Source organism: Leucopleurus acutus (genome assembly GCF_964270905.1).
Source record: "Leucopleurus acutus genome assembly, chromosome: 11".
Classification (NCBI taxonomy): Eukaryota; Metazoa; Chordata; class Mammalia; order Artiodactyla; family Delphinidae; genus Leucopleurus; species Leucopleurus acutus.
This window is the reverse complement of record NC_139152.1, coordinates 22,145,388-22,160,995: the sequence shown is the minus strand read 5'-3', so window position 1 is coordinate 22,160,995 and position 15,608 is coordinate 22,145,388. Positions and strand designations below refer to the sequence as shown.

The following is a 15,608-nucleotide window of genomic DNA, read 5'->3' as shown; positions in this document are numbered from 1 at the left end:
ACCACTGCAGTATGTGTGTTCTCAGAGATTTTTGGTCTGGCAGTTACCACCAGTAATTTTGTCTAATTTAAAAATTCCACACAATATGCAAGACTTAATGAATAATAATTAGCAATAGATTTCAATTACATCTTAAAATCACTGCAAAGTCTTGTCTTATCTAGAGAATTTTCAGGATTTGTAAGCCTAATTAGTTGGTTAGCCCAATAATCACAATACCTGTGAATAAAGATAGCGCATTTTAGAGAACTGTCGCTGCTCAGAGCTCTATAAAAGGTGAATTAATAACAACCCAACCTCTCTCTTATTAGTTTTTAAAGAACTCCATATGCTTATTCTCTGGCAAAATACCCTTAACAAGATAGTATCTTAGCTTCAGTCGAACTTAGGAGTGAAACTTAGGAACATTTATTTTTTAAACATCTTAAACTTTAATGTGACCACTAAAACACAGAAGTTGGAGTTATGTGCCCAAAGAATAACTGACTGTTGGTAAATTCATTAGTTTTTCCTTATTGGGGGTGGGGAGGTGGGGTAACCATTAACCCCAAGAATTCGTCCTAGTTCACATTGCAATATACTATTTATATCAGAATTTTTTCTAGCTAAGTTTGAATCACATTTTTGGTTGCATTTGAAAAATATTATTCTAGTTATTAATGGTCTTGTAAGTGAGATCATGAATTAATTCCTTTCTTTTCCTAGTCACAATCTTCTGCTTTAATTTTTAAACAATATATAGAAAGCTCAATTAGCACTGTCAACTTTTTTATTTTTTTATTTTATTTTTTATTTTTAGCTGTGTTGGGTCTTCGTTTCTGTGCGAGGGCTTTCTCTAGTTGTGGCAAGCGGGGGCCACTCTTCATCGCAGTGCACGGGCCTCTCACTATCGCGGCCTCTCTTGCTGCGGAGCACAGGCTCCAGATGCGCAGGCTCAGTAGTTGTGGCTCACGGGTCTAGTTGCTCCGTGGCATGTGGGATCCTCCCAGACCAGGGCTCGAACCCGTGTCCCCTGCATTAGCAGGCAGATTCTCAACCACTGCGCCACCAGGGAAGCCCAACACTGTCAACTTTGCTTTCAAATTAATCTTTATAATATTTTGACAGTACAGAGAATCTATTTCAGGCCATGTCTTTAATGGTATTAATATTTTTACAATTGCTTGAAAAAGTTTCGTCATTATCTACACAGCTGACTTATTTTCACTCAAATCCTTTCCCCAGTTGCATAGTTAATTTTCTTTTATTGCCTAGAAATTGTGATTTAGCCTTTGGCTAGAGTTTACCTTTGGACATAAGAAAGTAGGGTTTACTTTAGCCAGTTAATTTATATCATGCAATCTGTGCTAAGACAAGAGACTAGAAAATACCACCTAGAGTGGTACAGTTTGGGAGACCAAAAAAACCCTTTCAATAAACTTTGGGTTAGTGGAGTCTTCTCATTCTGGTTTGTCCCTGCTGCTGGCCATAGTGGAATAGTGGCAGCAGCTCATAGGTGCATGAGGTAGGGTGAGACTTCCCTGACCACACTGATAGGAGGGCTGCACTGCTAGGAATAACAGAGGTGCTACCATCGGATTCCATTCCCACTGATATCATTAGAATACTCCTTGAGCACGTCTTTGTGTAAGTGACGTTCATAGCAACAAATGCTCACTTGTTGGTTAGTTGTATCTAACGTACCTGTTTCCTAAAGGGGAGGTAAGTCAACCCCCCCCCCCAACTTTGTTTAAACATGAGCGGAAACTTTGTTGTAATAAGTTTTGAGCAACTTTCAGTTTTACAATTTTCGTTATTTTCTGTTGCTTAAAAAATAACATATAAGAAGTATTGTCTTCTGTTTGACTTTTGAATGTTGAGAGCAAACCCAGTTTATAAGTGAAACAGCCATAAAAGGATGAAAGTCTTGCTGGGATTTGATCATGGTGCAGGATTAAGTATTTATTAAAATATGTGCAGCCTGGACTTTTCAAGGCTGTTGGTCCTTCATATGGGACAGGAGTGCAGTTGCTTTGCTGTGAGTGATGGACAGAAACAGAGACATTGTATGCTTTGGAAAGGGAAATTTATAATGAATATTAGGAAAACATTCACTACGGAAATTTGGGCAGTGGTGCAATTGATCGTTAGGGTTGCCTTAGAGCTGTTATTATTTCCTTAACACTTCAGCTTGAGCCCTTGTTTAAATTGGGAACTTTTTGTGTTGGTAGCTAAAATTATCTGTTTTCGAGAAGTTTTTAAGTATCTCTGAGCTTCAGAGAATTTTCACCGGCAGAAATAGTACTGCCCACTGTTGTTTTCCTTGGGATTAGGACCTCAACATATATTTTTGGGAGGCACAATTCAATCCATAATAATGTTATAGATGTTTACTAGAATATGGCCAATATGCTTATTTAATACTATTAAACACACACGGTAGACCTTCTCAGTTTAAGGACTTAACATCTTTCTTCAGCTCAAGGTGACTAATTGTCCTCTATCTTTTCTTAATCATTTCTTCCTTTTCATTGTCTCTGATATTTTTTCTAGAGCTTACATTTATTAGTTATTTGACTTCCTGGATGACCCTCCCTGTTTCATATTCTCTGTTTTATTTTCCCTTTGACTCTTTTAAATTAATTAATTAATTAATTTTTGGGCTGTGTTGGGTCCTCATTGCTGTGCGTGGGCTTTCTCTAGTTGCAGCGAGTGGGATCTTCTCTTCATTGCTGTGCATGGGCTTCTCATTGCGGTGGCTTCTCTTTGTTGTGGAGCATGGGCTCTAGGCACGCGGACTTCAGTAGTTGTGGTGCGCGGGCTCAGTAGTTGTGGCTCACCAGCTCTAGAGCGCAGGCCCAGCAGCTGTGGCACGCGGACTTAGTTGCTCTGTGGCATGTGGGATCCTTCCAGACCAGGGCTCGAACCCCAGTCCCCTGCATTTGCAGGCGGACTCTTTACCACTGCACCACCAGGCAAGTCCCCCCTTTGACTCTTTTATGTTCTACAAGATTCCTTAACTTTCCCAGATTATCAGCTTGGTCCTTATTCCTATTTTTTTCTTTTTCAGCCAATTTTGAAACGTTTATTTGTGCAATCATATTTTAATTTCCAAGATTTCTTTCTTTCTTTTTTTCCTCATGTTTTGGAGGCACTATATGCTCACATTTTCTGAGGACAATAATTACAATTATTTAAATATTTTTTGTGCTTCCCTAAATCATTTGTTTTCACTGGGGCTAGTTATTCTTAATGTTCTTGGTTTTCCCTGTGATTCTTGGCCGAGATCTATAATGACTGGCGTGGGCTTCCACTGCAGTTTGTTTGTTTTTTTTATAATATTTGTTTTATTTTATTGATTGTTTTTTTTTTTTTTTTTTGGTTGCGCTGGGTCTTAGTTGCAGGTGGTGGGCTTCTTAGTTGTGTCATGCAAACTCTTAGTTGCGGCATGCATGTGGGATCTAGTTCCATGACCAGGGAACGAACCCGGGCCCCCTGCATTGGGAGTGCAGAGTCTTTAGCCAGTGCACCACCAGGGAAGTCCCCCGGATCCTTTTTTCTGATCCATTTCTTCCAGGGTTATAAACTCCTTTAGGCTGATGCTGTATGAGGCCTATTCTTTTGAGCTATCCTATTCTGTTCCTCTCAGCTGAGTTGCTAGGCGAGTCTGGCTAGGTGTTGGATGATAGACCAAAACTGGAACTTGATCCAGATATCGCAGCAGCAGCTCCTGATCCAGCTCCGTCCCCTTGCCAAAGCTAGCCCAGTCGGACTGAGACTTGTGAGGCAGGGAGATGTCTTCCGAAGTGGGGGACTTAAGTCACTTCCCCCTCTTCCGGGGCTTGAGTGTATGATCTGTGTGCTGTTTTGACAGTCTTCCAACCTCGTTCTTTTTTTTAAATTATTAATTAGTTAAGTAATTTTTTTATTTATTCATTTTTGAATTTTAAAAATTTATTTATTTTTTATAAATCACCGCAAGATCCTTTTTGACCCACCTCCTAGAGAAATGGAAATAAAAACAAAAATAAACAAATGGGACCTAATGAAACTTCAAAGCTTTTGCACAGCAAAGGGAACCATAAACAAGACCAAAAGACAACCCTCAGAATGGGAGAAAATATTTGGAAATGAAGCAACTGACAAAGAATTAATCTTCAAAATTACAAGCAGCTCATGCAGCTCAATAACAAAAAAACAAACAACCCAATCCAAAAATGGGCAGAAGACCTAAATAGACATTTCTCCAAAGAAGATATACAGACTGCCAACAAACACATGAAAGAATGCTCAACATCATTAATCATTAGAGAAATGCAAATCAAAACTACAATGAGATATCATCTAACACCAGTCAGAATGGCCATCATCAAAAAATCTAGAAACAATAAATGCTGGAGAGGGTGTGGAGAAAAGGGAACACTCTTGCACTGCTCGTGGGAATGTGAATTGGTACAGCCACTATGGAGAACAGTATGGAGGTTCCTTAAAAAACTACAAATAGAACTACCATATGACCCAGCAATCCCACTACTGGGCATATACCCTGAGAAAACCATAATTCAAAAAGAGTAATGTACCAAAATGTTCATTGCAGCTCTATTTACAATAGCCCGGAGAAGGAAACAACCTAAGCATCCAACATCGGATGAATGGATAAAGAAGATGTGGCACATATATACAATGGAATATTACTCCACTGCAGTTTTGAGGCTCTGTTTCTCTACTAGCTTTCTCATGTAAATGACAGGGCTTACCCTGAGTTCTGGGTGAGGGGCTGAATAAATGATACACAGGCTTTCTTGGAGTGTGTGTGTGTGTGTGTGTGTGTGTGTGTGTGTGTGTGTGTGTGTGAAGTAGAAGGCAAGCTGGGAATACTAACAAGTGTTAAAATAAGGAGGGCTTTCGTCAGGGCTTGGGATCTTTTGTATATTTTCTCTTCTTCTTTGAGCTGCCTTCTCTCTCCCGGCTGTGCTACTGCTTATTTGATGAGGACTTCGCAGTTTCTTCAAGCTCTGTTCTGCTTCTCTGTCAATTCTTAGCCCCTTCGTTTGGCATTCTCTCCAGGCAGGTATTCGTGTTTGTTGAGAGAACATTTCTGCATGTCTTTAACTTTATCCTCTGGGTAAAAACCTCTGCTGCCAGCTGCTCTGTTTATGCTAGTCAGAGGGATGAAGGCCTTCACTTCCCAGATATTCAGATGCTATTCCTTCTTGAGTTGCCAGATGACTTTCGCATCCTCCGTGACCACTTTGTGTGTGTCTGGGAACCTAGGAAGACCTGTTCTAATTCTTATGTCTTGTAGAGCAATTTCTTCTTTCTTCTTTCTCTGATGGACAAATCCCATCTTCATTCTGCTTGCAGAAATGCCTCAACATTTCTGTTTTCCTTACGGCAAGCACTCTTATTTACGGCAAGCACTCTTATTTTTCAGTATTGTGATATAAGTGTATTAAAATATAAATTTCAGTGGATCCTGGGAAGAAAGAAGGACATGTACTGTGTACTGTCTTCCAATGCAGATTTTTTTATACTTGTCAGTTTTTTATTTCTTCTCTCAGATGTTTTACCACACGCAGTTTGGTGCATTTGTACATGTTTGTGCACAGACACGTACACGTGAATTATAGTAATAAAATGGACTGGCAGGATTTTATCATGTGTCTTCTGTCTGCTTTTTAATTTTCCTTTGCATCTTGGAAGGTACAAATTTACATGGTTGGTATACAGTGTTTTGCCATATTGGTGCTTTGTAAATTGCATTTCAAACATTAACCATAAAGAAATCACATAAATTCTTGAATGTTAATGAGCCCACTTTAATAATTGGTCTTAAGAATTGAGATACTTTCAAGTTAAAAACTTTTGCAGTTATATAAAATAATTTGACAGAATTTGAAGCTTTGGCATTTTCTTTTTCCCCCCAATTTTATTGAGATATGATTAACATATAATATTGTCATTGATATATGTATATATTGTGAAATGATTACTACAATAAATTTAGTTAACAATCATCATCTCACATAGTTACAGTTTTTTTTCTTGTGATGAGAACATTTAAGATCTATTCTCTTAGTAACTTTCAAATATATAATACACTATGGCTAACTATATGCTTTACATTACATCCCAGAATTTATTTATCTTATTTTTTTCTTTTTTATTTGTTCTATCTTTATAAAATTATTTTGATAGCATGCAAATAGCTTTAGTCAAATAAAGAGGAAAATATTTTAAATCTTTCTTTTTCAGCAAAGAATCGTGGAATTGCCATTCCAGTGGATTTGGACGGCCAAGTTAATACTCTTTTTATGAAGAGTCACTCCAATATGGTGCAGAGAGCGGCCATGGGTTGGAGACTATCAGCTCGCTCTGGACCACGCTTTAAGGAAGCTCTTGGAGGGCCTTCTTGGGATTATAGAAATATTATTGAAAAGTTACAGGTACAATAAGAGCATGAAATGGCATTAATATTTTCTAAATTATAATTTTTAATATATGTAGTCACATAAATAAAATATGGTTAAAAATATCAAATTCTAGTTGGGGACCAGACTTTACTTTACAAAGTCCTACGAACACCACCCTTTTAAAAAGCATAGCTTCTAGGTAGAAGTTGTGGTGAGTTGTTTTTGGTGAGTATGTATTATTTAATGTGCTCTGATACTAGAGTAATGGGTTTTAATAACTTCAGTACATTAGGTAAAATAATTTACTGTAAAGACTCATGTGATAAAGATTCACAACCTTGCTTCAATTCATCTCTAAGTATCCTTTTGTACTCCTTTGGTGAGAATGGTGTGAGCACCTTTACTCCCAATTTATTTGCGTAGTATCCCACTCCTGTTTTTGGCCTGGACATTCTGGGACACTGAGTAAAGAGAGACATTGTATTAGTCTGCTTGGACTGCCATCACAAAATACCACAGACTGGGTGGTTTAACCAACAGAAATTTATTTTCTCACAGTTCTGGAGCTAGAAATTCAAGATCAAGGTGTTAGCAGGTTGTTTTCTTCTGAGGCCTCTCTCCTTGGCTTGCAGATGGCCTAGCTGTCACTGTGTCCTCATATGGTCTTCCCTCTGTGCACATACACATCTGTGCCCTAATCTCATCTTATAAGGACACCGGGCATTTTGGACTAGAGGCCATCCATATGAATTCATTTTAACTGAATTACCCTTTTAAAGGCCCTAACTCCAAATATAGTCACATTGAAGTACCAGGGTTAGGGCTTTATCATGTGAGTTTTGAGAGGGACACAATTCAGCCCATAACAGATATATTCCCTCTCACATAATTAGTGGAAGATTTCATGGGATGATCTGGGGTATGGCTTGAGGAAAGTTCTTGGCGTGAAGAATGGTCAAGACATGAACTGGAATAAATATTGTAAGAGGTAATGAGTAGATTGAATGGTGAAGGTTCAGAGTTTTGATAGATGAGCATTATACGTGATTATAAAGACAAGTCAGGGACTTCCCTGGTGGTCCAGTGGTTAAGATTCCGTGCTTCCACTGCAGGGGCCACAGGGGCACAGGTTTGATTCCTGGTCGGGGAACTAAGATCCTGCATGCCACGTGGCAAAGCCAAAGGGGGAAAAAAAACCAAAAAACAAGTTAGACTCAGTCTGAAAACTTGAAGGTTATAAGTCATTAAATGTTTTGAGGAAAATGTCATTATAAATGAGTAAGCAGTTATTGGTTTGCAGGATAGAAATATCAGGAGGAGACTAGAGGAAGGCGGATTAATAAGAAATTACTAAACATATCAGCCAGGTGGTGGTATCAATGAAATGAAAAAATAGGTGTTATATACAATAATGAAGGCAGGGTGAACAGACCTGGTGGTTTTTGGATGGAGACAGAGAGGGGACATGAGGGGTGTTTAAGAGGCACTGATGATTGGAGACTAGGTGATGTTATAGACTCTTCATTGTGAGAGGGAAGGAGAGGATCCGGTAAAAGAATGTTGGCTATGATCATTGAACATACAGTGAATTAGGTTTATAGGCTACTGGATATATTGGAAGGTAAGTCTATATTTGGAGATAATAGTTGGAGTGAGGATAGTGGTTGGTATTGCTGAAATAGAGAGTATAGTGATAGGAAAAACAAAGAACATTTTGTGAGCGGCCGGAAGTGGCAGAATGGCCAAATAAATGAGGAAAAAAAGACACCGTCAGAAAGGAGGGAAGTCAGGTTCATGAGAGCCAGAGGGGTAGACATTTCAGGGGAGAAATAAAGAGGGCGTGCTTTAAACTTCTTTTAGCACCGTCATTGGCGTTCACTGGATAAATATATATTTGATGAAAACTCCGTTCCAGCCACTGTGTTAAGTACTGGAGATAGAACCATGAGGTCTGTGCCCTCATAGAAAATGCATTCTGATGCATTAAGTAAGTGATATGATGTTAGAGAATTAAAACTGCTATGAATAAAATAAATCAGTATAACAATATGATGGAGAATTGCTGGGAGAGTGATCCTGCAGTGAGGGAGCTCCTCTCTATTAAGGAGACAGTGAGTTGAGACCCAAATAATGAAGAGGAATAATCTGTTCAAAGACAGGAGGATAGAGAGCTTTATGGGGAGGGAAGAGTAAATGCAGAGAAGTTAAGGCAGGAACGAGGATGTGGGTTTGAAGAACCAAGAGAAGCCCATTGGGGCAGGAGTGAGCAAAGGAAGAGAGTATTATGAAATAAGGAGCCAATTCATGTAGAGACTTCCATGGTAAAGCATTTGGATTTATTCTAAATGTGATGGAAAAACATTGGAGATTTTTAGCAGACTATAGGCATGACTTGGTTTACCTTTTAAAAAACACTGTGGATCTTGAATGGTGAATGGCTTGTAGGGTCCAGACATGGAAGCAGTGAGTCTAGATAGGTAGTTATTGTATTAATTCAGGCAAAAGGTGTTGGTGGCTTGGCTTAAGGGGATAGCAGCAGCAGTGAAGATAAGTAGATGAACTTCGGATATAGTTGGTCCCCTAGGGCCAGTGGGACTTGGTGGATGGATGGATGAGATGTGGGATGTTGGAAAGAGAAATCAAGGATGAGCCTGGGTATGATATGATTGGATCATTTGCTAAGATAGGGAAGAATGGGAGAGTTGGAATCAGGCGTTCTGTATGGAGAATTTTAAGTGTTGGATGTCTATGTCAGTATCTCTGTGAGTATGTCAAATAGGCTGCTGGATATATGAGTCTGAAGTGGTTTGGAAAGATGTCCACACAGGAAATATAGATGTGGGGATTTTCAGCATACGTATGATATTAAAACCATGGAATTGCGTGAGATTCCTCGCAAGAAACTATAGATATAGAAGAAAAAGGACCAGGAGCTACCAGGAGCTGGTAAAGGAGCGGTCAGGACATAGGTGGAAAATAAGGTGAGTGTGATGTTACAGAAGCCAAGCGCAGAAAGTGTTTGACAGAGTAGGGCCAAGTGTGTAAAATGCTTAGCAGTGGTTGAGTGACATGAGGTCAGAAAAGGAACCACTAGGTCTGGCAACAGGGTGATGATTGCAGCTAACTGGTACTCAATAATTACTAACATTTATTCAGGAATACTAAGTGGTCAATATGTGTTAGAGCCTGTTTTTTTTTTAACCATTTAAAAAATTGAAGTATAGTTAATTTACAATGTTGTGTTAGCTTCAGGTGTTCAACAATGATTCTTTTTGATTCTTTTCCATTAGAGGTTATTACAAGACAACGTAGAGGCTGTTTTATGTATTTGCTTTTAATCCCATGTAATTGCTAGTATCATTATCCTGGGTTTTCACGTGGAGAAATAATGAATCAGAGATCACATAGTTGGCCCATGATCAAAATAGGAGATAAAGACAGAATTCACATCATAGAAGCCTGGGCACAATTTGTTTAGTAAATGAAAGGAAGAAGAGAGGTAATCTGAAAGATAGGTATGTGTTAGTGATGTTTTATTAAATATGGCCACATTGGATAAGCATATTCTTTTCCCACCTTTGTATAATATCTAGTTTCCCATTTATGTGATTTCCTCTCTAGTAGTCTCTCCTAGCTGTCATGAGGAATTTCTCAGAAAGCTTATTTAGAGTAATTGAAGTAGAAATGATCACTTTTGCTACAAAGAGAGGAAAGAGTTAAACAAGTTAACCCCTGAGATCTAGCCATAAGAAATCAAGAGACTACCAGGAAGAAAATAACGTAAAAACACATGTTGTCAGACTTCCCTGGTGGCACAGTGGTTAAGACTCTGTGCTCCCAATGCAGGGGGCCTGGGTTCAATACCTGCTCAGGGAACTAGATCCCACGTGCGTGCCGAAACTAAGAATTCGCATGCCACAACTAAGGAGCCCGCCTGCCTCAACTAAGGAGCCCGCCTGCTGCAACTAAGACCTGGTGCAACCAATTAAAAAAAAAAAGCATGTTGCCATAGCTGAGAGTAACAATAAGCAATCGGCAGTCAGTCTTCTGCTTAACAAAATATGCCACAGGTATGGGTGAATAAAGTATTGCTTTATGCGAGTTTTTTTAGTTTATTTTCTAACTTAGTTATCTTAAAAACAAAGGGGATGCTTTAATCATTAAAGAATGATCAGTAAATTATTGCTTATAGTCCGTTTTAGAAACATGTCAGATGCTTTCAGCTATAATTAACACAATATTCAGCTAAAAGTGGCTTAAACAATAAAAAATATATCTTTCGCACAGCAAGGAATCTAGATTTGGGGCTCTTCCTGAGGTGTTTAGTTCAGTTGCTTGATAGGTCCAGGTCTTAACACCACTGGTCTGTTGTCTTTCAGTGTAAGGCTGGCCTCCAAAGGTCATAAGAGGGCTGCCTCGTATTTTGGATTTTCACACTCTCGAGCTGTCTTGAGATAGCTACTATCTCAAGTATACTGTAGTATCAAGTGTACTGTAGATGCTACTATCATAGGTAGTTCCTAAAGAATCTGCCCCGTCCTCCCCCTATACACAGCCCCACACTCAGCAGACTTCACCAGATGTCTTATTGGCCAGGACTATGTCACATAATCATTCCTAATCAATTACTGGCAGGGGAAATGGAATGACCGTGACTGGCTTAAACTAATCAATCTTGTCTTTAGGCTGAGGGAGCTCATCTCCTTGAGAATGTTGCTACCTGACTGAGAAATAACATGGAGATTCTGTTAGCAAGGAAGAGGATGAGGAAAGGCTATTGGCAGGTGACCAATAGTGTCTATCAAAAAATATAATTTGAAATACTATTAAGTGCCATTGAACCCTTGTACAGTACTACTGCTGGTTCAGATAATACGTCAAGGAATTTTCCCGTTGGAAGAAATGGTTAGTTCCGGATGACCAGTGACATATATGAAGTCTTTTTTAGCTGTTTGCTGAGCATACCCCAATTTGATGAATACCTGCATCGTCTCTATTGCAATCTTAAACACTGCCGTGCTTGTAACAGTGGCTTTACTGACTTATCATCTTGTCTGTATATCCTTAGAAATCATATAGCTACCCACCCCTCCCTTATAGTATAAATGAAAAAGGAGACTCAAACAGTTTTCATACGGAAAACCAGGCTATACTTAAAGCACAGACGTTTGGTACCGTGGGAAGTAGGGTGCCTCTTCTCTGAAATTCCCACATCTCATTCCTGGTTAGTATTCTTAAGGTTGTCCTATCTTCAAAGGATGAAATCCGAGTTAGGTCTTTACATGGTCTCTCTTGTGCTTTACTCCTTAGGATGTAGTGGCGTCCTTGGAACAACAGTTCAGCCCGATGATGCAGGCTGAATTCTCTGTGTTGGTTGATGTGCTGTACAGTCCAGAGCTACTGTTTCCTGAGGGGAGCGATGCAAGAATAAGATGCGGTGCTTTCATGTCCAAGTAAGTGCGTACAGCCTGAGACGCTGCAGGTGCTGCTCCACTGAGCTGGCCTCTGACGTCCCTGCTTTTTACTCTGCTGATGCCTAATGACAGTTCGCAGAGCATGTAAAAGGTCTAAAATCCGTGTTAAAATATACCTCCAAAAAATTAGTCTGATTCAACAGAAATTCTGTTTTGGTGACGTTCAACTTATATTTATTAATATTTGCTGAAAATGAAATGTCATTATTGGGCACAAAATATCACGTAAAAGGGTATCTTGGTTCTGATTCCTTTCTATAACTCTATGGTATGAAGTTTTAAAGGATTCCTGTTTAAAGTCACTGATTTTCATTAACAGAGAGGAAGGAAAGGGTAGTAGCATTTATTGAGGTCTTCCTATGTGCATCGTTATCCTGTGTGTGTTATCTAATCTGCACAAGTGCTCTGCGAGGTTGAGCCTCATTTTAGAGATGAGAAAGCTGGGGCCCAGGCACGCTTCGGGGAAGAGCTGTTAAGTCTCCACCCAGCACCTCCCATGATGCCTTGATGATCCTCGTCTGTAGCTTTCTCATTTACGTATTTCTCTCAGCATTTCTGTGGTATTGTCAGGTCTATTAGAGTAGATGTGTTAATCGTAGCATATTTTCATTTTAATGGTAAAGGAACAATTCTTAAGGAAATAAAAGCAGTTGTGAGAAAAAGTGTGAGTAGCTCCAGAAAGAAAAGACAGACCTTAATGTTGAGGACGCTTGGCTGAGTGATTTGCACAAGTAATTACACATAGACTCAAGATGGCCAGTCAGAGGTGCTCGGTCACCTTGGGGAGAGTATCTGGATGGAGAGTCAGAAGAGGCTTCCAACCCTCTTGACCATTATCCATCACAGCCTGTTCCTGTGCGGTTGAGGATACAACTGAAATGGTCTCAAAACCTCCTCTGTTGACATACTGAGGGCGAAACTGAAGGTTGTGGAGACACAAGAAGTATGTTCTTTCTTTTACCAGTTAAAGCTGGGATTCGGGGAGAGAAAACAAGGTATGGGGTGCAAAGAACTGACTGCAGGGGTCATGTTGAAGAATAGGTGGGTTTCTGTATTATGGCCAGAATCACGGATTCTTGGCTTTTGATTGCTGTGTCTTAAGGGGCCTGGGAAGAATGGGTTTGTCTGGACATTGACCAGACTTCTAATAAGAATTTTTAAATGAAGAGGTCCAGAGTGTCTGCAAAACTGATGATGGTGGAAGCCATTGGGAAAAAAAATTAAGTAGAGATATTGCCTAGTATAAAAATAGGGTCTTTGACAAATATACTTAACCTCCCATGAATAGGTATCAATGTATAGAATATAGGTTAAAAAGTGGGTAATAAGCCTGAGAATTTTAACTCCAGTATATTCATATGATACTATAGCTATATCCCAGAGACTTGATAGTTTAGACAAGTGATTGGCAAACTCTGGCTCACAGGTCATTGATCATTTTTGCAAAGAAAGTTTTGTTGAAACACAGCCACACACATTTATTTACATATTGTCATCTATGGCAGCTTTCATAGTATTGTAGAAGAACCCACTAGTTGCCTAGTCTGCATGGCCTACAGAGCCTAAACTATTAATATTTACTGTTTGGCCCTTTAGAACAAGAGTTTGCTGGTTGAGTGTCAAGAATTAGAGTGTCAATACAGTAGCTGCTAACTATCCATGGCTACTTAAATGAACGTTTAAATTAATTAAATAAAAATAAAATATTTAGTTCCTCAGTTACATTTGCCACATTTTAAGTACTCAATAGCCATATGTAGCTAGTGGCCAACAACTAAGGCAGCCCAGATACAGGATATTTTAATTATCACAGAAAAAGTTCTGTTGGACAGCACTCGTCTAGAACTTAAAGATATAGGTCTATAAGAAGGTAATATAAAGTAACTCAGAATATCAAGAAAATATTGACCTGTGCTGAAGGTGAAGCAAATCTGTTGCAATATTAGGTAAATTCAAAGGACAGAAGCAGAGTGATATGATAATGGGAATATATCACAGGTCCTACACCCAGGTGGAGGAAGAGGGTGTCACACATAGTGTAGTGGTTAGAGAAAAGATTTTTGTTCTGTTGTATGTGTGTGATTGTAGTATGGCCAGAGGCTTAGGGATATCTGTTTACTTACTCCTTCCTTAATTCTGGGAAGAACCAAGAGTTTTATTTGCAAAGATATCTATTAAAATTAGAGTCCAACTTCATTCACTGCTGTAGACCTTAAGTGGGCCTCCTGACTTCCTCAAATGAATTTAATTCCTGGAACTTGTTAAGTCAGATGGGTCTGCAGGAGAATGCGAGGGCTAAACCCCAGGAAAGGACCAGATTTCACACAGAGTAAGAGAGAAGAGAAGAGGTCATTGTGGGTGTTAGCTTTTATGGTGGCTGCTTATAGTTCATTCATATCAGCACTCACTCCTCTCTTATGAAGGAAGAAGCTCTGTTTCCCAAACTGTGGTATGTGACTTGTGGAGAAGAGGCAACTGTTAATTTTAAAAAATGAATTAGGAAAGAATACAGAATATCAGAGTGCATCTTATAGAGTAAAGATAACTTTTGCATTAGTTTTACAAATACACTCACATACATGTATTTGCATGGTGGGGTTCATAGAAAAAAGTATTTGAAAGTCACCTGATCTAACTCAACCAAACATTATATGAGCAAGTGTTCATTCATTCCCACTGATATTTTCAGATGGTTAGTGAATTAAATATTTTATCTAAAGAAAAGTTAAAGAAAGAGGAAATAGCCTAAGAGAGAAAAAAAAATCAAAAGAAATGTACAGTGTCCATCAAATGATTTTCATATCTTTAAAGACTATATCATGTGGGAAAAAAAAGACTAAATAGCTGAGGTTTTAGAGAGGCAGGTTTTTTTTTTTCTTGTCAGGAGAACTTTAGAACAATTATTGTGCCTGACCACATGGACATATAGCACCCTGCCCAGATGTAACATGTCTAAAAGGAAATCACTATTCCTTCACAGTGTGAAATAGGTGTCATTTAAAAGAATCATATTCCATCTCCTGACCCAACTCACCCATTTCAGACATCTGTGATCTCCCTTCCCTCTCTTCTTCCACTTTCTGTATGTTGTCGTTTGCCAGGTCCTGGCTATTTTGTTTCAATATTGCTTTTGGTGTCCTTACCCCACCACATGCCCTGTCCATCTCTTGCTTGTTCTCACTCTTCTGTGCCCTTGTTCCCACCTCCATCTGACGTATCTTTGTCACAGGCAGGCAGGGCCATACAAGTCCTTTAACACAGTGGTTCCCCATTTTCTACAGTGTAAATTCCAGACTCTTTAGCACGATATTCCCAGATCCTTCTTTTCAGGCTGCACCTCTTACACTCTCCTCTTCCATGTCTTTAAGTGTCAGCTGGCAGTTGGAGTACTTATTCCCTGGATGTGCCATCAGCTTTCTGCATCTGCCCTTTGTTCATTTCCTTTGCGAGGATGCCTTTTCTCTGCACTCTTCCCTGCCAGGTGAAATCTGTATAGTTAAGTGTTACCTTGTCACCGAAACCTTCTCTGATCAGCCCTAAGCAGCTCCCCCAACAGAATATAATTGTTTCTTTGTCCAGTTTATGGCATTTGCCACTGCCTCTGCTATAGCACTTACCGTATCACATAAGAGGCAGCTGTGTACAACCTAGCGTGTGTCAGGACTCTTCATCAGTGAACTGTCCTGTCTCCACAAAGTGGTGCTTCAGAATTTTGGCTCTGAAGTCAGATGGTCCTGGGGTC

The 15,608-nt window shown here is 39.3% G+C and overlaps 1 protein-coding gene across 1 annotated transcript in view; it reads left to right on the top strand.

The window, feature by feature from the left end:
* ITPR2 (inositol 1,4,5-trisphosphate receptor type 2) overlaps positions 1–15,608 on the top strand; it is a 526,257-nt gene that overhangs the window by 289,177 nt on the left and 221,472 nt on the right. Inside the window, exons 35-36 of the mRNA XM_082849662.1 lie at positions 6,235–6,425; positions 11,703–11,845. Of these exons, the coding sequence (XP_082705788.1) occupies positions 6,235–6,425; positions 11,703–11,845 (334 nt within the window). The remainder of the gene's footprint in view (positions 1–6,234; positions 6,426–11,702; positions 11,846–15,608) is intronic.